Source organism: Malaya genurostris, chromosome 1, assembly GCF_030247185.1.
Source record: "Malaya genurostris strain Urasoe2022 chromosome 1, Malgen_1.1, whole genome shotgun sequence".
NCBI lineage: Eukaryota > Metazoa > Arthropoda > Insecta > Diptera > Culicidae > Malaya > Malaya genurostris.
In genome coordinates, this window is record NC_080570.1 from 103,362,039 (window position 1) to 103,389,214 (window position 27,176).

Below are 27,176 nucleotides of genomic sequence, written 5' to 3' on the forward strand. Positions count from 1 at the left end.
GCGAGAGTGACGTGAGTGCTAATGGCTTGATAAACGTAGCACAAACTAAAGCGAATCAACAGCGATCAAATGCAAGTTTTACCACTGAGTTGTAATGAAGAGTAGCCGTAAATAGACTACATTGTAGAATTCACTTCAAATCACTAGATACACCGCAAAGTAAATAGATTATGGTTAATTATACCGGTAAAAACTGAAATATAGCCGAGCGAAAAAATAATACTTCTAAGCACTTCTTATACACTGAACCAAAAAAAAAGCCTCAATATTATTGCAGTCTATTAAAGTTCGTGAAGGCAGGTGTGGTATTTCTTTACAAATTGTTTTCTTCTCTTTTAGGCCTCCATCATCATCTCAAAGATACAAGCCACATTATTAAAATCATCCACAAAGCCACAAAACCCGTACAGATTTTCGAAATATCGTACCTCTCTTTTCTTCTACACTCTTCTAACCTCGCCACCCCAAAGTGATACTAACTACCAAAGGTACCATGAAAAGTGAGAGCGTTAGATTTGACTGACTATGTCTCAGCTAGTTTTCGAATGATTTCCAAAGTTTTATCACTTTTAGAAAGGTGAACTCATTGAAAATGAAATAAACTGAGAGTTATGAAAAATAAAGTTGTTTACCCAAGCTTATCAGAAAAAGTGCAAACAAAAGTCTTTTGAAAAAAAGTGGGAACACTTACTTTGACTGACTATATCTCAGCCGTTAGTAGGCCGATTTTAAAAGTTTTATGATCATTTTTACAAAAAATAAATAAAGTGCAATATTTTTCAATTACATATAACTAATAAAACTTCTGAGTATAAACATAAACTAAAGTTCAGTCATAAGTAATGGAAAACCTCGTATTTGAGACATATCTAAAATTTGAGGAAGGAACATATTCATATTCACAACAAATAAAAAATGGTATTTTTACAGATATTTTAGAATCTTCAGGACTCAACTAGCCATACTGAGCACACATCCTAGATTTTTTTTTATACACATCGATTTAATTTGGTACTTTGCTAAAATATATTGGGTGAAAGAATTTAGAATCTACTGAAAATCTCAAAAAGTTTCCTGATATTTTCACAAAAAAAAACTAAAGTCGTAGGAGCTTTTGACATCTACGGTATGTTTAAATCTAACATTTAAGAATTTTTGTTCACCAATCGATTGAAGTTAGTACCATGTGGAAGGGAAATATTTCATGTTTACCAAAAAAAAATCACAAAATTTTGTATGTCCACAGTTTGAAAAAGTAAACTGTAGAAGTTTGAGGCTCATATGTGACACTTAAAACGAACATTTAAGCATCATCTGGGAATTACAGCTTGCTTGCTTTTTGCTTCGTATTTTTCAAAAAGTACCGAGTATTTCTAATATTCTAAAATTCCCGAGAAAACATATATTTTTGGGAGATATTTTGAGAAAACTCTCTTTCTCTGATAGCTTTGTATCGTATGCTGCTTTAAAATCAGCAGCCCAACGAATTCCCTAGCTAGTAGTGCTAGACGACAGTAAAGTATTGGCAAGATCTAGATTATCATCCTATTTGTAGATAGAGCATATCATTCGTTTTATCAATTTGTGAGTTCCTTTCCTTTAAACTTGAACAGCTTACCTGAAAATTGGTCATTGCAAGCGAGTTTATGGTTTTTCAGCGAATGAGTCTGAATTTGTATCAAAAATTAGCATAAGGGAGGGGTAGGATCTAACGGATGAAAAATAACACAATTTTTGCAAAATTTTTCTAGAGCTTTCGTCCAAAAAAACAAATTCAAATGTTTTGCATGATAAAAAGCATCATCCAAACATTTTGTATTTTTTTCATGGAAAAAAATTAAGAAATAATCACCGGCTTTGTAGTACTTTTGAAGACACTTCTTAAAAATCATGATTTGCGGTGTCCACCGTATCTCGGCGTAGACTAATCAGAAGTCAACAAATCAAAACAGCATAGATATAGAAGATGTTTTTCTAAACCTTAACGTTTTTTTAAGTTTTTTAATTTTTTGAATTTTTGGTGGTTGTTTAAAGTCACAACTACGATTTTTTACGAAAAAAATCCGCCATTTTGTAGCTGTAAATCATCCACAAAGTAACAAAAAATTAAAAGGAAAACGTTGGGATCTGGTATTTTACATGTAGAATGTGTATTAAAAATTTGAAAATAATAATAAGTAGTTTTCGAATGACGATGGACACGGACTTTCAAAACCAGCTATAGAAAAAAACTCGTTTAAAGTTTATTGTCTATAAAATCGAAGGAAACAACTATCAAAAATCATATTTTTTCATTTGTATTTTGTTATAATAGAACATTTTATTTTGTCAAGTTTTTAAGTCAATCGAAGCTGAAATTTTGGGCCTATGCCTAAGCTCTTGCTTCTTCGCAGTACGAGATAAAATACAATGACGCCTATCTATAATACTGTCACCTTGGTATCTGAACGCAATCGCTCAACTAAACGCAAATCACAATTGACCGTCCCGTGTTCTCGCATCTTGTTAGGAATTATTTGTGAAAAATTATTTTACCGAATCATTCTTTTGACATTTTTCCATCGTGCATGAAGATGGCACATTTCCAACGAAGAATTAGCAGTAATTGCGATTACCTTAGATGACGAAGAATTTCACAATTTTGAAAGTAAAATACGATTTGGGTACGAGTTCAAGATATGGAAATCTTTCCGTATGACACACGGTTTGCAGTCACTACTGAAAAATGGCTGGCTGTCTGCCAGTACATTTAAAGATTAGTTAGTTTGGTCACATCATGACGGACAGAATAGATCATTTTTAGAATGATTAGGCCCTTCGAGACAAACCACAGGTCTGAAGCTATGAATATACGAAAATTGATTGATTCTGGAAAATTAATCGCTTGTGGAAGCACACTCGATACTATCTCCAATTGTGCTTAAGCAAATATCATTAAAATCGTCACTAGGCATTCTGTGTAAAAATCGCAATCTAGACCAGCAATTCATAAACTTTTACGTTCCGCTTGATTTCAATCTTGTCCTTTGATCTTAAAATATATGCTTGAACATTTCCAAAGTTTAATCTCCAGTACAACTTATGCACACTTCATAGCTATGCTGTAAGTTGTAAGCACTAAACTGAAGCCATTCGTTATATTATGATGGAAGTTGAAGTCCAACTAAAAGGTATCATTTCCTGCACACTAAAGCATTGCATAAAAAATTTCTGCTCTCTAGTAAACTAACACAATACTAGAACTACTACTGGTGACTGATTGCCTCGGTGACAGGTGAGAGCACATATCATCATGCCCTACGTTAGGCAAAGGTCCCGGAAGCCACATACACTGAATGCATCAACTCGAAGTAGGTTTTCTACGAGAATGTTACCTGTATCCGTTTGACCTTGAGAACGGTTAGCGGCTATAGATTGAGCAAAAGAATTCTGTTTCGATGAATTGTTGCGTCTTGTCTACTACCGTTACATAGCCGATGGGAAAGTTGGAAGTGTGACAACTGGTGACATACAATACAACTATGAACTTAACGTAAATTATTAACGAAAATCTGAATAGAGTGAGAGTGAGAACCGTGATAGTGATGTTGCTCTAATTTACAGTAGATATTGGCTTTCAAACGCAAAACTCAAATCAACTCCGCGCTTTCTATTTTTCACTTTATGGACCAAGAAAACGATGATGTTAGCAAATTATCACATAGAGCAATATAGGAATCGAGTATTAAATGCGCAAATAGTTACTAACATAGCATTTTTTCCTTAAACAAACGTACGGAATGGGTAAAACTTTTACATTCATTCAACTTTTGATGCTAAGTGAGGTTTGTGGTATCCTGAATTATGTGATATCCACATTGAGTAGGATTGGGTTAGCGTGTAGCAGTGGGTGACAGTGCGGAAGAACGGTGGCTTGCATTGAGTCGGAGGCCGCGAACGAGTGTCTGGAATATAAGTGGATATCCGCGGAAGGGAGAATATCACATTGGCGATCCTGCCATGATAAACAGAACTGGAGAATCTTAAATTCATTTTCATCTTAAGTATGATTAAGACAATTTACAAACGACGAGAAAGCCGAAAAAAAAGAAATAACGATGGTAAGCTTTTCTTTTCAAGTGTTGCCAGAAGTGCGCAATGAGTAAGCCAACTTCAGCTTATGGCAAATAAAATTAAAAAAATCAGCAAAAAAAACAAAAGAAAATAACAAAAAAACGATAAGAGATGCGTTGGGTTAAGCAAATAACCTACATGGAGTACATTGCAACCGAGTTTAGCTCATGATCAATATTAAAATAAAAAAGAATAACTGTTGCTTCGGGTTAAGCCCATGGCCAACATAAAGTTCATTGAACCGAGTTTGGCTCATGGTCAATATTAAAAAAAAAAATAACTCCCAAGTAACAATTTTTGTTACGCTAGCTTGTTTGTGACTAGTTTGCAACCAGATATTTGAGTGATTGTTACTAATATCTAACCACTTGCATGACTCAAAAAGCGCAGTTTCTACTAGTTGTTAGGTCGGCTAAAAATAAGTTGTCGTTACGTTGTAATGTCATACTGAAAGAACTTATTTTTTCATAACTTGAAAATAACTTGTTTTCAATTAAACTAGTTGAAACTTAGTCACCATCGACATTATAAACATTGAATGAATACAGAACACTTTTCTATCATCAATAAAAAAACAGAAGAGTACTTTAAATCACAAACTTGATACAAGGTACAAATTTCACAACGATTTTCAAACTGTCGAGCGGAATTAAATTTTACTTAACTGTTTTTTATGCGCCTTCAATCAATCTGTTTATAAAGATATAACAAAAAAACAGGAAAATAACACTATGTTCAGAATGCTCAAAATTATTCCAAGTAGAGTGATTTCTCATCATTTTTAAATCATATATCATAAGAATTATAATATTATCACAATCGATGTTCAATCCCTATATTATTTTCTTCGTGTTTATGACAGTGCATAGAACAAAAATGACTATTCTGCCTTTCACTATTTTGTGATGTGATGTGATGTGAAGTGAAGCCACCATCAGTTCAAGGACTTGCCAGTGGATGCGGGTAGACTTACAGTAGCCCCGATATGACTCATCCATTCACCTTCTTACTATAGCTGTTACCGAAAAGCGAACAAAAAGGGTTGGGCGGATACGTAAGTAGAGTCACTTACTCGTATTCCGCGGGAATAAAAGATGCTCTTCCAACCATAATATCCAGTGCATGGATGAAGCATATCGCTATACATGCTTGAACCCGCCTGATGGTTTGTTTGAGAAGGGCGCGTCAGACTCATGTCAAACCTTCAGAAGGAAACAAGTTTCCTTCAAGTGACTTGGGCTGGCTATCCACAATCCCTCGTCCAGTCATCAATTCGTCCGATGCCCTGATGCTCCTTCCCCTTTACGCCCCGTGCAAAATGTTTTATATTGATAAATACAATGAAACATAGTGTAATGAAATTAATATAACATAAAATGATATAATAGCTTACAAAATAATATAATATAACATAATATAATAAAATATATTACGATACATGATATAAAACAACAGTTAATGTAGAGTGTCAGTTATGCTCTTCTATCTTCGCAATACTGCAGGAAGTAGAATATTTCTCTTCTAATAATAATAATAATAATAATATGTACATCTATAAAAATATTATATGTTATTATTATTGATGACAAATTGATAATAATAACAATAAATTTAATTATGAAAATAACAATAAAAAACAATATAATATAGTTCAATGAATTATATAATAAATAATAGAATAAATAAAATGATATGTTGCGATATGCTATGATATTATATTACTTGAATTTATATGTCATTTCTCATCCTCTCATTCTGCCATCAACGCATTCCATAGACCATCTGTCACCACAGACACACGTGTAGGCATGAGACAGGAACCAGTGAGAACCAAGCTCACCTTGTGACGACCTTGATATTTAGTTGAAAGTTACTTTAAAAATGATAACTTATAAGGAAAACAAATTTATATTTTGCGCAGAGGTACGTAGTACTACTCATAATAAACCCTATAATATAATATAATATAATATAATATAATAAAATATATTTTAATATAATACAATATAATGTGATATAATGCAATGCAGTATAATATCATACAACATAGTATATAATAACATAAAATAGTGTAAGACGATAATATATGAAATAATAATTGAATTATAATACTAATACTTATAAAAGGTCTTAGCAAAAACCAGCACCCAATGCAGATACATGTAGAACAACACAAATATGCACGAGTTGTACAGTACAATTCATGTGTAATTTGACCAGCAATGCCTGTATGTCTGTATAATGCCCTGCTTAGAATGGCGATGATGGACTTTCGCGAGTTTCTGCGGTTGCCTGTATTTGGCGTAAAAATCTATCTGTACCATATCGGTATCAGAATCCCGTAACATAAGAAAATGTCACCAAAGCTCATTATGGCGAGCAAAAAAATCGGTATTTATCTGTACGATCCGTCAATTATTGGTATTTTGGGAATACATATCTGTGTTGCGGTATAGAGGTCAGAGAAATCGGTATACCTGGCAACGTTGCACCACGTATTGTATGAGGGGCTATTAACAAACCACGTAGACTCCATGGAGTATTAGGCTACCCGAAGGTATCTATTTTCGGTACCGTTTTCGATTTTTACGAATTATGTTATAAAACAGTTTTCCCAGATCTTTCATAACAGGCCCAAAGTAAAAGTAGTCAGATTCCTTACACAAGAGATGTCTATGCGATAAAAATCATTAAGATTCGTTGTACGTGGTTTCTAACCTAGCCCTAATTCTTCGGTACTGTGGCACCAACACAATTAATATCGGTTTCTGGAGCAGAAAAAGAGAATTGTTATAGTGGTGAGAACAAACACCTTTCCAGCATGGAAAGATCTCAATTCATACTATGATGTAATGCTTTTTGGATAGAATGGATGGATATGGCATCATGATACAAGTTTTCACATTACTGTGAAAACTGATAGATTGTGAAGAATTCTAAAAGCGCTATATCAGACAGATCTCACCAGTTTGGGTCCTTTTTATCGCATCTTTCTCTAGTTTTTGTGCACTCACACTCTCCTAGCATATGGAAATCACTTGACTTTCAGCCAGTTGTCTGGTCCTGTCCTAGAGAAAAACAGTATCCTTTTCTCCCATTCGCATTCCAGTTAACTACGCGAGATGAAACACGACTACTGTGCGAAAAAAATGCTCTCTTCTCTGCTATAATTCTGCCGAACCATAAATGAGCGCGACACTCATCGGCACTCTTCTCTTACAACCGAACAAACATGATCAAACATGTTGGGCATACAAAATGGCTATTCGCCGCTTCGATTCTAGCAAACAATTTTAAATGAACCACTTTCTTCTCGGATATCCCACTTCATCGGAACTAGCCATCTAGACGATCCAAGCACTTATCAGCGGTAGACCCTTTCCATTTGCTGTTGAAGGACAAAACCGAAAACGCGCACTTAATTGATTGAAACCTTCCCAGCACTCATTTTTCAACCGGAACAACACTGCAAACGATTAAATGTTATAGATGTGATACCGATTCTGCGGAACAGCTCACGGGAAATGCCAAAACACATAAACCGAACCGAATTGTGAAGAAAGCCTTACGGAACACGGGAAGCGACACAAAACGAAGAAAAAAAACTTGAACCGAACTGCGACACGTCTGCATCTCACAACGTCCAAATGAACACTGACTATTCTGCCTTTCACTATTAGGTTTTTTACCGTCACTGCTAACCTCAAACGGATGAACACATTTTGACAGTTCAGCAGTACTGTTTGTAAACAGAAGTTTCTTTTGTTTGTTTATTGACAAATTGGATCAGACCATTCACGGTCCGTATCGCCTAAATAAAGTTTTGAAACATTTGTTCACGATTTAATACGGTTCGTTTTTAATATTTATTAAATAAAAGTGACTAGTTGCAAAGTTTAAAGATGATTGTTTTAGATGTGCTCTTCGATTTTTGTTTAAGCTTGTTTGTAAACAGTACCGCTGAACTGTCAAGGATGAATACTTGTTCATTTGTGTCGTCACGATAAAAAACCTAATTTTCGGCAAAAAGTAGTTTTGAAACAAGTATTATCCTGGTTTTATTTATGTTTCATACACTTCTTGAGACTCCATATTGTGTTCGCCATATTCGAGCCAACAAAAGTTGTTTTGTTTGCATTTTCGTTATCATAACGTTGGGAAAACCTACCGATAACTATCTGAATCAATGAAGAAATTATATGTTATAATCTTATAATATCTAAGTTATTACTACATCAATTCACAGTAACGATTTACATATACGCTTACGTATTTATAATGATTTCGCAACGGAAAATGAACCTTTTTTCAACTAGTAGCTAAAAGCATAGCTGTGATTAAAGATATGTTAGAATCAAGTAACGATAACTTACAAATGATAGTTAGTTCAATGTTTACGTTATAAAGAAACACTGCTGTCACCTTGTTTTAACCAGTATAACATAAAAAACATGTTCGTGCTCTTGTTGCAACACAGTTGGGTTAAGTGGTATCAAAACTAGTTACGGGTTGCTACTATTGAAGTCAAATAAACTTATTTTCAACTAGTAGCTAGAAGCATTGTTGTGATTAAAGATATGTTTGGATTAAGTAACGATAGCTTGTAAATTATATTTAATTCAATATGACACAAAGATGTTATTCTTGGAAACCTAAATAACTATTTCGTAACTAGTTATGTTATGATGAAACATTGCTGTCACCATGTTTTAACCAGTATAACATAAAAAACATATTCGTGCTCTTGTTGCAACATAGTTTGGACTTTGTCGTATCAGAACTAGTTGCGGATTGCTACTTGGGCTGTTGCGTCGGGTTAAGCCCATGGCCAACATAAAGTTCATTGAACCGAGTTCAGCTCATGGTCAATATTAGAAAAAAAAGAATAACTGTTGCGTCGGGTTAAGCCCATGACCAACATGAAGTATATTGCACCCAGTTAAGCTCATGGTCAATAATAAATAATTATAAGAGAAACTGTTGCGTCGGGTAGAGCCCATGGCCAACATGCAGTTCATTGCACCGAGTTAAACTCATGGTCAATATTGGAAAATTCAAATCACAAAGAATTGAGTTCAACTCAGAGTTCAGAAACGTGCGAAACAGGACAAAAGCAAAAAAACTGTCAACACTGCTTTGTAAAACATATGGTTGATTGAAATGTGAACGAGATAGAGTAGCAGCTGATGTCCTTTGGATAACTTCCGGTACCGAAAAACACACATGTTTATTCAGTATACAAAGAAAGTAGTATAAACTGCTTCCGTATACGTTACATACACGTAAATTTTATAAATTGATTAGAATATGGCAACAGAGGCATTTTGTGCGAGAGTGATTTAGTTTTCGAAGCATGGCCGTGCTGGTGTTCAGTTATGTGAGTGTCTAGCGTTATGGAGTGCTTGAGGATTCAAGTAACGTGTACGAACGAAAGAGTTGCACCCGCTGCTATTAGGCTCTCTGACAGCTCACTTACAACCACAAATGCAAATAAGATTGGTTTGTTTTCATCAGGAAAAGCATGCATTAAATACGGTTCAGACGATCAATCAACTTCCGTCGACGTCCAGATTATTTTTATTAATTTTTTTAGCCGAATATTGCTCACGTATCCGACGTTAAAATGTTCCGTGAACTTGACGTAGTGTCCTTTCATATGAATTGCTTACAATTAATGTTGTTGTTCCGTAATCGTTCCATGCAGCTGATAGTCACTTGATGCTGCGTGTGAATCGCTTTTACATATTGTTTTGTTTTCATCAGGAAACGTGTTGGCCACTCATTTTTCAGTAGGGCCACCGTTCATTTTTCACCGGGCGTAGAAACCTCAATTCGCAATCGTTCTCATGTTTGGTGCAATTTATCGAGAGGAGCGCAGGACGGTTGCTGTTTTCATTCGGTGCTTCTAGAGCATGTACAAGAGCTGTTAGTGCGCGGTGGTGTCATTTTCATATATATATATATATATATATATATATATATATATATATATATATATATATATATATATATATATATATATATATATATATATATATATATATATATATATATATATATATATATATATATATATATATATATATATATATATATATATATATATATATATATATATATATATATATATATATATATATATATTATGGACAACCACAGATTCTGTAATCCAATATGCTACACATAAGAGTTTGCAACTTATTACAGAGAGCGTACGCAGGAATAAATATAATTTGGGTTCTGAAGTGTCGAGTTTTTTCTGCAGAAATTTTTGATTTTTTTTCTGGTAAAGCAGAAAAGGGTTGAAGGATTAAAGTATAAATGGAGGCAGATGTTGAAGACTGGCATTGACAGCTTATAAGACAGATAACCGCGGTTAGCCTCAATCAAAACCACGGTTAGGTCTCTGTAGATAGACTACAAATATATCTCGGTAATTACAAGTGTTAATAACTGATATTAATTAATACTGTTGTTGATGAGGAGGATGTGGTATCCTGAATTATGTGATATCCACATTGAGTAAGATTGGGTTAGCGTGTAGCAGTGGGTGACAGTGCGGAAGAACGGTGGCTTACGTTGAGTCAGAGGCCGCCAACGAGTGTCTGGAATATAAGTGGATATCCGCGGAAAGGAGAATATCACAAGGTTACGTCATCAATTTTCGAAATCGAAACTAAAGGTTCAAACAACAACTTGGGTGAAATAAACGGCCTGACCAATTATTTCAAACCGGTAATGTCAACATTATCAATCTGTAGGTCATTCTGAAAACAAAAACCTTAGATTTTTTCTCAAGCGGAATATTAAAAATATTGGTTGAATTTTAATTGATAGAAATCAACGTTTTTTCTTAATTACAACAGAATATTCTTTAATTATTCGAATTTCAACTACAAATAAACAAAAATTGACTGGAGAATAAACATTCCTATGTATTTTGACAGCTTGGGTAGTTGGGTTCTTCTGGATCATGAATCGGAATTATTATTTTCTGCTTCATATAAATGTATTTTCTAAACAGCCACAAATTGCAGTCTAAAAAGTATACTTGCTGGGGTCACTTATTCGACTGTTTCCCGTATAATAAAGCGCCCCTGCTAACTAAAATGCCCCTCCTTCGTATATCAAGCATTCAAAACTTTTCTAAACAACAATTTTATCACTCACCAGCCACCAGTAAATTTCATATTTTTTTCTGAGCACCAAAGGATCAAAAGTCCGCTCCTTAGCGTACAATCGAAAGCGTCACGTCAACTTGTAGAACAGTATAATAGAAAAAAGGAAGAGCGACCTTCCAAAACGTCATCTGGTGAGAGAATGACTCAATTTCGCCTGCAAAATTTTGACAGTTGCCGGAGTCTTGCCGAACTTCTGGTGGCTGTCTGAGTTTGTCACAAACGAGAAGGAATGTGCGATGGTTTGATTGGTATGATTGGGTGTGCTCAAATTGTCGTTGAGTTGTATAATAAAATACCATGATGCCTTTAGTATGTTTTCCATTTGTGCATTGAAAAAGAAACCTGAACGCAACAGAAAAAGAAACACATTAATACATTAGAATATTTGGCGGTAACTTATTGCTGACCAGATTGTGCAAAATACACATTGTTGCATTGATTGCTACTAGAGACACTATTCAGAACATTGATTTTAATTATCTAGCAGACTTCTACCTAGAGCTTCAAAGTCGTCTGTCAAAATTGAGTTCAAATAACAACGATCAAACCCCTACTTTTCAACTGCATAAGTCGATAGTATTCAACAGATAATACAACAGATAATGTTGTAAGGTTGTTATTCTTGAAACCTTAGGATACGATTTTTTTTGTGGAACACATTTTTGTTTTCCATATAGGGATACAAATTAGAATCTCAAGTAAAAATACACGTAGAAATGTGGAAATTGTTGAATTAATTATTAATATTATGTCACCATTTGATTGGAAATATTTCTAAGTTTTGATTTGAATGTATCAAGCCACGTATTTTTAATTGTATATTATTGAAATGTTGATTAATAGCTAGCAGTGTCCTATTTTGTCTGCTAAAAATATCCGGCATACCGGATTTCCCTGCCATAGTCGACGCCCACATTATCAGATCCGAATGGATTCCGAATCAATTCCGAATCGGCGAGAAATTTTCATTCGGAATTTCATGTGGAAATCATAATGGATTCCGAATCAATTCCAACTCCAGCCCAACAACCGATTCCGAATGAACCGGTTCGCCTACAACCGGTTGATTCGGAAATCATTCGGAATTGAGTGAGAAGATGCGGACTGAATTGTCAATTCGTCTTCTTCTTCTTCTTTCCTGATTTTGCACGTTTTCGTGCTGATTTTCAGTTTATTTTTAAACGAAAACATTATATAACTGAATATACAAGTTCAAATCTTCATGTTTTTCGGATATACAGAACAAGTAAATAACCAGTTCTTCTTAGAATCCCAACATAAACTATCGAAATTCGCTGGAAATTAACAAAACGGCCTACCTTAGTCAGCATCATCCATTCCTCTAGCTGGAGTGTAGTGAAATGGCTTAAGTCGCATAAATTTCACACTAACACATTCATAAAATGAGCGAATATTCAATGACATTTAAAATGTCACTGTCAATCAGGTTGATCGAGCAGTCAACTCAGGCGAAAATTCTAGCACTGAACCGATCGAGCACTAAAAAATCATGCAGTCGAGTAAGATTTCATTGCTCATTCCGTCATTTCGATAATGTGGGGCGGTTTTGAAGGATACACTCAAATAAAAATTCACGTTCGATTCACTTGAAAAATCACGTAAAATGGTTTCAAATGTCAAAATGAATATTGTACGTGACGAAAATGAATGTTATACGAACATCCCCTAAAATGAATAGTCATCACATAAGGTTTACGTGAATTGACCAAACGTCAAACAATCTACACGCAGAGAAAAATATTGTAAATGTAACTAAATCTGGGTTTCACGTAACGATTTATTTTGTTGAAATAGTGACAAAAGAAAAATTGGTTTAATATAGCAAATATTGTTGCTTGAAACAACAAAACTAGGTATTTGATTTTGCTCAGTGGATTAGTTTGTTTCTTTAAATATTTTGTTAATACCAACAAATATTTTACTTGTGCGTTCCTGTCAATTTGTTGACAAACAATTTCATAGTAAAGTCAACTTGCAAAATCAGTTTAAAATGAACTAATTTTGGATAAAGGTAATATTTATAGTGTTTTGAATTTATAAACTTGGCAGTTGAAATAAATGATAAGATATCAACTTGAAATGATTAGTATTTCAACTTACGCTTTTGTTTGTAAAAAATATTCATTTTGTTTTGTTTTTACGAGTAAAATGATTTCTTTCGAAATAATTTGAAGGCTTGTTGTTGGTACATTTTTCTTCAATTTATATATTTGTAAGGAATTTCAATTACATTTATATTCCATACATTTATAATATTTATCTACATACCACAATCAATCCAATATTACTTTTTATAGTATTCAATGATTCGGTACCCTTTCCCGGTGCCCTTCTGGTGAAGATAGAGATAACCTGCATCAAATATATGTTGTTAAGAAAGCGTGTTATTGTAGTTTCTAATATTATTAACTATCAATATATACGCTTGGATTGATGAAAAGCCCGATGAAAAATATGTAAGCAGGTAAAATTTTACTTTTGAAACGCGTAAAAAACTTTTCTGTTCATTCACGATTGAAAAAACGACTCTGGTTTATAAGAAATAGGACTGATATGGTTCTTTTGAACAATAAACTTTGTTGTATCATTACACAAATAAGACAACAGATAAAATGAATAAATTTTGTTCTTAACATAAAGATAAAGCAGACTTGAATCAACATAGATATTGCGAATAAAATCAACTCTGCTTTTGTTGATACGCAATACATTGATGAATTATTTCAACAATAAAATCAGCTGGAACAATTATTTTTTTCGTTTGGCAAGACCAAAATATTTATTCACATTGAACAGAGATCTTTGTTGATGTTGAAGGGAGAAAATGGTTTAAAACAATCATATTCTAGATTGAAATTAACATGAATCGGATTTGAAAATCTACTAACCGATTTGTTATTTTAAACAAGCTCCATTTCTCTGCGTGTACGTGAATTTCCATTGTAAAAAACTCGATTTTGAAAATGGCGAACCGTGGCCCTCAAAATGTAAGTAGTGTAAATATTTGCGAGAAATATTATTTAATTAAAATTTTTCACTACATCGTCCGGACCATTCCAGTATGAAAGTTTCCATGTGTTCAACTGGACCAAGTGCCTGCGTGAGTCCAGAAGTTTGCCCGCTCCTGCCGAATGCTTCAAATGCCGTAGGTCCACCGAAAAACGAATTCAAAATCGGCATGAAGCTAGAGACACTGGAACCATGTAATGCGACATCAAACTGCATCGGTAATGTTGGGGGAGTTCTCGGATCTCGACTTCGGCTTCGGTTGAATGGCAGTGACAACCGAAAAAAAATTCTGAAGGCTTGTCGATTTGAGATACCACGACGTTATGAGTTGCTTTTTAAGTTATTGAAATTATATGCTAATTTTCTGAAATAAATGTTTTATTTTTCATGGTATTTTTCATTTCATAGATTTATATAAAAATCTGAAATCTCCCTTTTGACTTCAACCAATATATAAAATAGTAGTTCTCTGGTATCTAAATTTGATATGAACTGATAGGTAAATGTGATATGAACAGTACATCACATTTTACCTATGAAACACACGTAACTTTTACTGGATAATGCATTAAACAGCTTTTAAATGCCAGTCCATTAAAACCTATGTGAAAAGTGTGGTGGAAAATATTCACATAACTTTTCACGTAACTATAACATGATTATTATTTTGAGTGTATATAAATGGAAAAGCATCGCTCTGATTGGTCAATCGATGCAAAAGTGAAGTTGTTGCCCTCTTAGAAAAAAAACGTTCAACGGTGGTCCTTCATTGGTCCAATACGTTGGATCATTGGTCCAATGAACGTCCAATCAATCGTTCAACGGGAGGCCAGCACGGGACCTTCGTTTGCCGATTTAGAAACAGTCCGTTGAACCGAACGCCATTTTTTTCGTTCAACAAACCCGGCAGACAGAGGTCCATTGTTGAGCTATGTTTAATATTAGGAGTTGGAGCCCCGTTGGACTAGTTTTAGTGGACAATTTCCGAAGTTTTTTCCGCTTATTTTTTAAACTAACACTACGTACCTATACAATACTTCTACTTCACGTAGAATAACAACAAATCTTCTTTCTATATGATGGTAATACCTAATTTTAACAATATTTTTTCAAGAGAAAAAACAACAACGAATTGTTCCAGCAAACTGAACGAATATTTCGTGCAGTATGTCGTTCAACAAGCGCTCAACGACAAACAAAATAGAGCCACCTGCTGAGAGGGTTTGAAACCCACGAATCTATAAATATAAGCGAAATTATAGATAACGTTTCAATCCTAAGACTCCTAAGTGTAGCACAGCTCGGTGGCAAAGATAGGGCTCTGCAGCATGTGCTATCGTAGCCAACATATGGCGCATTTGGTGGGCAATCAGAGCGTTCAGAGTATGGTAAACAAACATTCGAGCATTTCAAATCGAGTAAAATCCTAATTTCCTTATCGTAGTGATGATATTCTAAACGATACTTTGTGGCGAAGTGCGGTAAAAGGTACTGAATAAATTATTATTTTGGTTTTTGCAGAATGATGCTGGCCACAGTTTCATGACGTCATAGTAAGGGGCTGGTGCAGCATGCTAGAGGTTGGTTGTTGCTAGACAGCAAGACAAAAAGTGCCATAAAACGATTTGAAGCCTTAATTGGTTCGGATGAAATTAGTTTCTAATTTTTATAAGATGAGCTCGATTAATATTAAGAAAAAGTTTATCGCTTCAACCGAATTCGCAGAATGGTAGTAATTGTAGAGGAACGCTATAAAAATACCTGCGTGCATACAAAACTTGAACACAAGCTTGACGAAGACAAGCTCAAATATCGATATCTGTATCGCAAGTATGTACAAAAATATAATTGCATACATTTGGGCTATTGATGTAATTTCGTCGACTACAAAACAAATACAAATCACGACAAACAGAGTCTATATTCTGGGTTCGCGTATTTGATGTTGGTTCCTAATAAAGATCAATCTAATCAGCCTCTCGTGGATTTGCGGATTCAAAAGTGTGACGATTAATTGAAAATGTCGATCATTAGAAATTTTGGTTGCGTGGTTCCACATCAGTGGCTCGAACAACCCCAATTGAAACCAATGATTTTGAGCAGTACAGTTTTTACATAAAAAAATAATCTTCGTAAAAAAATATCGAGAGAATGAAATGTCAGGCATTTCAAGGTTGAACAATAACTCCTGAGAACCGCTGATTTTTTGATGTTTTAATTTTGAGAAAACACCCTGATTCCTTTGAAACAAGTAAACGAGGAAAAATTCAAAAAGCATGATGCGGTGTGCACTTAATTTTGCAACAAATACCGTTTTCGACTTACCATTGCATTGAAACTCAAAGTTATTTTCCAATAAAACATAGTAGTTCTACTTGAACATACATACAACAAGTAAACATTCAATCTATTAGAAAAACACATTTTACTTTGTTAATCACATTTTTATGAAGACTCGCTTTAAACTACACTCTTAGAAAATATTAAATTTACGCTTGACGTAAATTCAAGCGCGAGGTAATTTCTTCGTTGATGACACAATATTACATCTAACTAACATGTCAAAAATTGCGTCTGTATTGATGTAATCTTCAGCTAATTCTACTGTCAAGTTAATGATATGACTTATCCCCACATGCTTTGAATGGTAAATGTAAGTGAATCCTCCGCTCCTTTTATGTGCATTTATTTCTCTAATTCAAATGTACATATAGGGGACGGGTATAGCATGATGGGTTCATCGATGCCTTTCATGCAGCCCATCTGGGTTCGACCCGAAAAGGTGAATGACTTTAAGGTTAAAACCTCTATAAACGGAACAAAAACCAACAAAAACCAATAAATCATTTATGTCCCTCGAAAATGCCGACCTTAGAGAATGTGAGTTTTCAAGCCGGATCTCAGAACATCTTGATCAATTTCAAATATGTACGTAACTATTTGAAACATTTTGTCGTGAATACGACTTACTTTACTATGGGGTGCCTTTTCAAAATTTACCCTCTGAGAGAGTGATAAGTTTTTGATCGTGAATATCTATTGTTGTAACAATCTAACGAATCAACATAATTTTTGCTACATGCCATCGGAAATATGATCACAATTTTATGATAAAATTTTCAGTTTTGTGACATAGTCTCAAATAATTCAAAATTAAACTTTTCTGAAATGTTTGGTATAAACGAGTATCAAAGAAGATAATTCATAAGGCGCGTTTGCCTTTCTCGTATTTTTAAAGCTCATAGCTCAGTGATCTGTGAAAGGATTTATATAATCTAACTACCAATAGAATCGAAATTTTTCAATTTAAACGTGTATAGCAAAAGCATTGAAGTATTTCAAAAGTACACTATTGAAAAACCTGTCTCATTTGATCCATGTCAACACCAGACAATCATAACGCGTTCTAAGGAGGAGAACAAAATATCTGCTGCTGTACAACAAATCGTCCGGGAAAAATGTTCCGAAAAGTGGTGAATATCACAGTGAGTTCCTCAATTTGGTCCTTGTGAATGCTAGAAACGAGTCCCTTCAGCATATTGATAGTTTCTTTCAATAAATTATGCAAATCCGAAATGAAATAATCAACACTAAAATTCTGAATGCGGATATTTTTATAGCCGTTAGGACCGCCCATTAGTGAAAAGGCTACAAACGAAAACAGGTAGAAACAAGCCTCTCAACAAAACTTGAATTAGTTTGGATTGTATCGCCACTGCGAGCAGATGTGTTTTGTGTCGTCTGCACAATTAGTTTCGCTTTCGACAAGAGTGATTACGTCACAGCTGCCAGTCATTAGCATTGATGAAAAAACAACGGTGGAGAGCATTGCACAAAATCAGCCGTTCTAATGGCTCTAAAAGTTTTCTAAAGAACTATTAGGATTTGTTATTCGCAAATCGTAGGGAAATATCCTCAGTTTACTGCAAATCTAGAACAGTTTGGTTAGATTTGTGCACATTTCGCTGTGTGAAACTCACAGTAAACGAGATCAAGTGAAGCCTTCTTTGTTTTTGCGAAAAATGTTCCATAGTTTAATGTCGTAGAGAATTACGCAATTTGACCTTTCTGAATGCTAGAAACGAGTCCCTTCAGCATATTGATAGTTTCTTTCAATAAATTATGCAAATCTGAAATGAAATAATCAACATTAAAATTCTGAATGCGGCTATTTTTATAGCCGTTAGGACCGCCCATTAGTGAAAAAGCTACAAACGAAATCAGGTAGAAACAAGCCTCTCAACAAAACGTGAAGCCTTCTTTGTTTTTGCCAAAAATGTGCAAAGGGGAATGCTTGCATAATTCATACAATTGATCAACTAATTGATATTCGGAAGTGTTAAGGAACATGTCAGTTGTTTTCGTATTTACGACATCCAGTTATGTCTCTGACATTACCCACCCGCCTTTTTTTGGATATAAAGTCGTTTTTTGAAAATCTTTATTTTACAATTTAATTTAATATTTGAAGACAAGAGTTTTCATAACATAACTGTTCCAGTTGTTTCTCGTCTTTCAGCGAAAGGCACAGCAAACATCGATAATGTATTGACTTGATTCTGATTGACACCGTTAGGTAGCACTGATGTAAGTATGCTCAGTCATTTCTTCCCACGTAGATGCAAATACTTTTCAATTTATTGCTGATTTCTCAGATGTAAGCTAGTGACAACTTTCAGGTTGCACTGATCTTATAGATGAATAAAAGATGCATATTGTTTTATAAGCATTGAAAAGGTGAATCCATCAACATTTCAAAATTTTCACAATTTCCCTAAAGAAAGTGAATGAAATAAAATTTCTTCAACACATCGGAAATAAATCATATTTTGTTGACATTGTTGCAATAGCAATCACTCTGCTTCGGAAATCTGATAACTAAAATCGCATCACGTTCGTCACCTCCAACAGCGGAAGCCAAGCAATTTATTCAGTGAATAAGAAATATCGCAAATCTTTATATTCGCGACAGAATGGATAGAAATACCACCTTGCGCTGGTAAACATGCTTTTCCTTCGGAAACAACGTAGGAAATTGAGTCTCATTATTTAAATTGTTGTGTCACTGTACAACACCAGGTTTATTTCTAGAGAGAAAATATCTATTGAATTTGGGTTAATCGGTTTCGCTGCCTATGGATTGGTGGTAAGGGGCAAGTCTATGCACGAAACGTCTTTACGCGGCACTACTAATAGCGGACGAGACGGATATGATTGAAATTGAAGAAAGATGCAAAAGTAAAGTTCGATAAATCGAGCTCAGATCGTTAAACGAGAATTTGTTTTGGTCAAAGTAAGTTAGAATAAAAGTTGCATATGGCGAATGTGGGAATGTGCGTTAAATTTGAAATATTTCAAAGCTACTGTTTCATGTATTGAAGTATTTATTATGTATCTTATTTTCACATTTGTTGAATCAATCCTTCACTGTCTACTACACTATCTGCTCAATTTGGCAATGACACATCTAATGTATTTTTATGTAAACTGCAAGTATTTTACTCTCATTTTTGCGACTGAAATTGAAGCGTAGTCGAATTGCGTTTTCAAGCCAGGCCCGTACCCAGGATTTCTTTTCGGGAGGGCCCCAAAGATAAAAAATAATGTTACTGAAGATTGCTGATATACCTAATTATCGGTGTGTCTTTAGGGTGTTTTCAACAGACACTTTTACTACTGTCTTGTTATTTCTGTAACTTCTTTTTTTACTGTCTGTTTATTTCTGTAACACATGTCTGAGACCTTCTAAATAATTATATATCTGTTTTTGATTTCGGGAGGGGCCAGGCTCGTATCCAATCGTGTACAAATGTTTTAAAACTCTATTTAGGCGATATGGACCGTAAATGGTCTCATTCAATTTGTCAACAGACAAACAAAAAAATCTCTGTTTACAAACAGTACTGCTGAACTGTCAAAATGTGTTCATTTGATTGAGGTTAACAGTTACGGTAAGAAATCTAATTCAAATTAGAATGAACACAGGAACAAACCATAACCATTGCAAATAGCATTGACTCTACGTCTGTTTAGCGGATTATGCTGATCCGCGAGGTGGCATTAGCAGTCCAACATTATTTGCTAATGCACTGATGAGCTGAATGCGATACATGAAACAATTATCTGATTACTGATTTCTGGGCTTAAATGCGGAAAATAGAACTGTTTTGGTTAACCACAATTGGCCTAAACATCCTCAAACATTAGTAGAATCACTTCTTTTGCAAATTTATGGAGTTTGGGGTAAAACAGAATGCAGTTATTTGTTCAGATTAACAGCAATCCATTTATCGAACTTATGAACATGTCAGACGTACCTTTTTGTGAGTCGAATTAATTTTTATTGTAAGTCTTAAAGGAAAAGGAAAAAAAAAGAAATTTTGTCCAAACGAGCCCGAGAGTGAATTTAGCGAGTATTCTAACTACCATCAATCGATTCTACGATAATTTTTGCATAAGAGGCATCCACACTCTAAGAATAAATAACTTGACGTAAATTCGGGCATGCCGTAATTTCTTGGGTGTTTACAGAATATTTCATCTATTAACATATAGAAAGAAATTTGATGTTTGCTTCGAAGTCAACTTCAGCGACCTTAGTTGAACGGTTGAAAGCAAAAATGGGATAAGTGTAACTTAGTTTAGATAACCCGTTTAAGTATTTTTGAATGCAAAAACCGGATAAAAACATTAAGAGCAAAAACCGGACATGGATTTTGCAATGCAAGAATCGTTTAAAAACATCATTTCTGCAAGAACCGGACAAAATAACTTTGAAAACAACCGGACAAAAGCTTAACCGGATCTTCCACAACAAATGTATTTATCCGGTTTTTGCATTCAAATTTTTTACCGACTGTCGCTGTGAAAGAAGCATGGTTTGCTTGTTTGCTAAGGGCAAGTTGATCTATGCTGCGTTTCGGGTTTTCCAAACTAAGTTGCACTAATCCGATTTTTGCTTTCAGTCGTTCAGTTGTGAAGTTAATGATATGCGTTCTAGATTCAATCAACGGATAGCTTGCCTTGGCAGGCTCATATAAACTTGATAAAAAACTACAAGGATCAGCCCCATGGGGTTGTTCGAGCCATTGATGTCGAAACACGAACCCAAAATTTCTAATGATCGATATTTTCAATTAATCAAACCCAGAATATAGACTCTGTTTGTCGTGATTTGTATTTGTTTTATAGCCGACGAAATTACATCAATAGCCCAAATGTATGCAATTATATATTTGTTTGTTTACAATTACTACCATTCTGCGAATTCGGCTGAAGCGATAAACTTTTTCTTAATATTAATCGAGTTCATCTTATAAAAATTAGAAATTAATCTTAAGCACTCAAAATTTATCCTGGGGTAGTTGCAAATTTCTCAGGCGAAAACGACATAGCATGGAATTTCATCCGAACTCGCATGACACAGGATCAGAGCAAATCAATTAAAGCTTCAAATCGTTTTATGGCACTTTTTGTTTTGCTGTCTAGCAACAACCCACTTCTAGCATGCTACAAGTAGGACCAGCGATGCCAGAAGTTTGTAGTTCCATATCCGTAGATTGATTTTACTCGGAAACTCTCCCGGTGGAAAGCTTTTTTCTTATTGCCACACAAGGCTAGTTCCTTAGTTTTTCGTTGAAAAATTCAAATTTCCGTAGGAAAAATCCAATTTCCGTAAATTTTGTCTACCTGACCACATTTCTACGTGTATTTTTTCTTGAGTTCCTAATTTGCACCCCTATATAGAAAACAAAAATGTGTTCCATATTAAAAAGAATTAAATTATACTTTCACCTTCTACTTGAGGAGGTCGAACATTAAATTTCATTCCCCAAGTATGGTCATGCAAAAAGTATGATTTTTCAATAGCACGATGTAGTAAAAAACTATACATTCCGGCGAACAACCGAAAAGGTTAAAGCCGGGTATAAATAAACGACATTAATGATAAGAACTATACTTTATACACGACGATTTTTACAATTATTGAGCACACCTTTAGTTAAGATAGTGTTCGCAAGTGTCATGATGAAGTCGCTGACGCACTCAGTATCTGGTCAAAAACATGCAGCCTGTCAGTTTTGCAACTACCCAGTGGATTATATTGAAGAATCCAAATGAATGAGAAACTTACAGAAAAGATGATTTTTTTGGAAAAAGATACGCTCAGAGGCAGAACTCGAACCTGCGCTCTAATGCAATCCGTACATTCGCGTTTTACAATTTCCGCCACCCTGAGTTGTGGCAATTTTACGTTAATATAAAGAAAAGAAAAATCGTCTTCAGTCCTTCGTTCACACTGTGCTTACGTCTGCGACTTTTACCGATTTATCTATATTATAGAGATTCGACTGCGCATACATAGATTTCACTCAGAAAATTGTTTTGTTTTGGTTTAAATTTGGACTCCCGATTACCACGGTGTAATAAGGATGATCACATTTTATTCCTATATGTAAGCGCGAATGTAATTAGGCTTTATGATATAATGATGTAAGTTAGTTATAATAACTGGAAACAGAGTTTTATCTCATTTCTATTACGTTTTAAACATTTAGAAACTCGGCAACAAAATTTGTTTCATTGTTTATACATATTTACATCATATTTAATTGCGTGAGCAAATTATCATTACAATAAAAAATAGCTTTGGTGGCCCTTAGTTCATTTTACAATAGTTCTGTATAGGAAAAAAATGATTATACCCACCTTGTAATAACCAGGAAAGCATGGTTTAGAACAAACCGATTCCACCGGTCCAGACTCCGATACCTGTAAATCTCTCAAGAAACTGAGAGACCCGTTATTCCATTCTCCAACCTGAACATAATCGTAGGATCCATCCTTTTGTAGTTGGTAGTTCATTATGTCGTATCTAGTTTGAAATAAAAAAATTAACGTGCTGCTTTAGAATACGATAGACTAAAAGTGAAAATCAAAAATGCACGAGATCAAAATCAAAAATGCACGAGATCAAATTCTAATCAACCAGAATTTGTTTTAATCTATCCTACCAGTTGACAAAAATAACATTTTCATAAGCAAGATACTTATTTGAAAATCCATGTATAAGTTGCGTCATCCGAGAGTCAAATTCGGAAGCTACTCAAACTTGGAAATCACCTTTTTGAAACCGTTCGTCGAAATTTTCTGATGTTTTTAGAAATACACAAATCTTCTAAGTTTCTAAGTCTTACAAGCTAGGAATAGGAATTGACTGCGTAGTCTGTTGGAACAGAAAGGCCAAATTCCACAAAAGGAATGTAATGCCAGGACTACGCTTTTAATTTTGTTTGTTATGACGTATGAGTGGTCATGAGCTTTGTTTAACTTGTATTATCAACCCACGAAATGGGAAACATATTGATGAATAAAATAACAGAAAAGAAAAGAGACTTCAGCTTGAAACTTTCCTCAGTACGGGAAAATCGTTTCGCCAATTAGACTGCTCTGGATGTGACGTAACACCGAAATCAGCTAGCAACCCAATTGTACAGAACAGCGAACATGCTGAGAATTTGCATGACAGGGGTGTGTTAAAACATTTAGTTTCATTTTGTAGCAGAATTAGAAATCTAATTTACGTGGGTATTTATTGTATTAGAAAAAAAAACAACAGACTTAGAACTGATACACTGATGAACGTAGCAAATAGCACAACGAAATACTAGTATCTGTGTCTGTTACTATCTCGTGGAATTAGTATCGAATTAGTGGAATTAAATGGAATTCATTTCATTTCGATACTGAATGAGTGAGTTTTATTGCGATCATCAACAGAATGAACTCAGCTGATGTTTAAAAGTGGAATTTACAAAAAATGTATATTCGGCTCAATATTATAAGGAAATCAAAACATCATTGCTTTTTAACTAATCATTTTACAATTGCACTGCAGTATGCATATAAATCTTTATTATTGAATAATAATTGAATACCATTCTATTTGAAATAAGAATAACACTGAATACTTATCGATTACATGAAATTCGATAAATCCCTTTGATGCAAACATTGAGGCGGGCTGGGCGATATAACGATAAGCGTGAAACAGGATTAGCACTAAATACTAAACGGATCAGCTAACAGAGCATTGGCATCAAGGTATTCGTTTGAGTTTTATTCGTAGTCAAATTATCCATTTTGACTAAAAATAGAGATTTTTGTAGAGGCAAGCGGATTGTATTTTTATTGTCCGCCGATAGTAGGCTTGTGGTTTCGAAACACCGAAACGCCACAGCATAATAGAACTTCACTTCACAGAAAATTCACTAAGCGATGTGCTCAGTACTGAGAGTTAGCTCGGAAGTTCAATGAAACTAAAAAAAGATAATAACCTTCATAAGCTGGAATGTTTACGGCATTTTCACTACTTTATGCTTCCAGGTATGCAAAATAATATCGCGCTTTAAACTTTTATTGATGCGAACACTATTTCCAAGGAATAACCTGCTGGGATAGTGAATGACACTTCTGATAACATACGAAAAGAGGCGTTCTAGTTCAGACACTTGCGATAGAGACAATTTTTCATCCACATTTGGCGCACCGACATAGGACTTGAGTTTCTTCTCTTGTGTGTTATTTCCTGTGCAGTTTAATAAAGGCTATGGGTTATTCACAAGCTTGTCAGAAACTGTGCTTCTCTCAGCCGTCTTATTCGGTGTTGTAAAAATTAAATACCCCGTTCTCACAGAATTTTGGCATAGGAAGCTAAATGGGAAATTTTAAACAATTTGGCACAATCTTTTGCTCCTTACCTTCCCGGCGGATCTCCTCTATTGTCGAATTCCACGGTATCGCCAGCTTCGTAGATGAACGAGACATTCATAAGGTAATTCTGTGGAAAATAAAAGGGGAAAACCCGGACAAAGAAATATGAATTTAATCTCCCCCACGACAACAAGTCTTTCAACACTACAAAACTCACAAAAAATTGTGTCCCATTGAATGGGAACATAGCTGCACAGACGCCAACCGAGTTCCGACCGCACGAGTCCTGCTGTAAAGCGTGCAGGGCATAGGCCATCGTGTAGATTGCTTTGATGACGAAGCTCATTTTCGGTTCCTGCTTGTAGCGTTCGGATAGTTTTTCGGTGCCTGTATAGAATTTTTTTGATGTGACGGTGAACGAATCAAAGGTAGGAGAAAATAATGGAGGTTCAGTAATGATGGACCAAAGAGGGTGATTGTAGGTAAGATTGGCGCACCAGAGTAGGTACCTAAATAATTCTTATAATATTGGCAGCAATATATTTTGCAGTAATTGCAAATATTCATCATCGCAATATTAACAAGATTTGAGAACGTTTTTAACGTTTTCAGGTGACATTGATAATTTTATGGTTACACTTACTATCACATTAGGAATCTAAAAATGTCAACTGTTCTTACGTGAGAAAAATAATACAGTACATAAATACTATACTCGAAAAAAAAATGCAACATACAAATATTATCAACAAAAACTAATTTTAGATCAAATGTTTTTAAAGCTCAGGGAATACTAAGATATTTTTTACGCGTTTTATACGCGGCTTATTCACGTGGATTTCCGAGGTTACGCGACTATTTTATGCGGATTTCTGAAGTTTCGCTGTTGTTTTGTCGTGAATACGAGTAATACGACTTATTTTACCATGGGGTGCCTTTTCAAAATTTACCCTCTGAGAGAGTGATAAGTTTTTGATCGTGAATATTTCTTGTTGTAACAATCTAACGAATCAACATAATTTTTGCTACATGCCATCGGAAATATGATCACAATTTTATGATAAAATATTCAGTTGTGTGACATAATCACAAATAATTCAAAATTAAACTTTTCTGAAATCTTTGGTATAAACGAGTATCAAAGAGGATAATTCATAAGGCGCGTTTGCCTTTCTCGTATTTTTAAAGCTCATAGCTCAGTGATCTGTGAAAGGATTTATATAATCTAACTACCAATAGAATCGAAATTTTTCAATTTAAACGTGTATAGCAAAAGCATTGAAGTATTTGAATAGTACACTATTGAAAAACCTGTCTCATTTGACCCATGTCAACACCAGCCAATCAGAACGCGTTCTGAGGAAGAGAACAAAATATCTGCTGCTGTACAACAAATCGTTCGAGAAAATGTTCCGAACAGTGTTTAATATCGTAGTGAATTCCACAATTTGGTCCATCTGAAAGGCAGGAATGAATCCCGTACAGCATCCGGATAGTATCTTTCAATGAAATGCAAATCCGAAATGAAATATCGAAATTAAAATTCTATATGCTGCTATTTTTCTAGCCGTTAGGAACGCTCATTAGTGAAAAAGCAACAAACGAAATCAGGTAAAAACAAGCCTCTCAACAAAAATTGGATCAGTTTGGATTCTATCGCAACTGCGAGCAGATGTATTTTGCGTCGTTTGCAAAGCTAGTTTCGCCTCCGACAAAAGCGATTACTTCACAGCTGCCAGTCATTTGCATTGGCGGAAAAGCATCGGTGGAGAGCATTACACAAAATCAGCCGTTCTAATGGCTCTAAAAGTTTTCTAAAGAACTATTAGGATTTGTTGTTCGCAAATCGAAAGGAAATATCCTCAGTTTAGTGCAAATCTAGAACAGTTTGGTTAGATTCGTGCACTTTTCGCTGTGTGAAATTCACAGTAATCGAGATCAAGTGAAGCCTTCTTTGTTTTTGCGAAAAATGTGAAAAAGGTGAATGCTTGCATAATTCATACACTAATTGATATTCGGAAGTGTTAAGGAACATGTCAGTTGTTTTCGTATTCACGACATCCAGTTATGTCTCTGACATCACCCACCCGCCTTTTTTACACGGACTTTCAAAGTTACGCGGATTTCCTAAATTACGCG

At 34.8% G+C, this 27,176-nt stretch overlaps 1 protein-coding gene across 2 annotated transcripts in view; it reads right to left on the reverse strand.

The window, feature by feature from the left end:
* LOC131425288 (metabotropic glutamate receptor 1-like) overlaps positions 1 to 27,176 on the reverse strand; it is an 88,186-nt gene that overhangs the window by 12,955 nt on the left and 48,055 nt on the right. For both annotated transcript variants that reach the window (XM_058587055.1, XM_058587054.1), the window contains exons 9-11: positions 25,255 to 25,424; positions 25,085 to 25,164; positions 23,034 to 23,199 (exon numbers count right to left, since the gene is read on the reverse strand). In XM_058587055.1, coding sequence (XP_058443038.1) covers positions 23,034 to 23,199; positions 25,085 to 25,164; positions 25,255 to 25,424 — 416 coding nt within the window. The remainder of the gene's footprint in view (positions 1 to 23,033; positions 23,200 to 25,084; positions 25,165 to 25,254; positions 25,425 to 27,176) is intronic.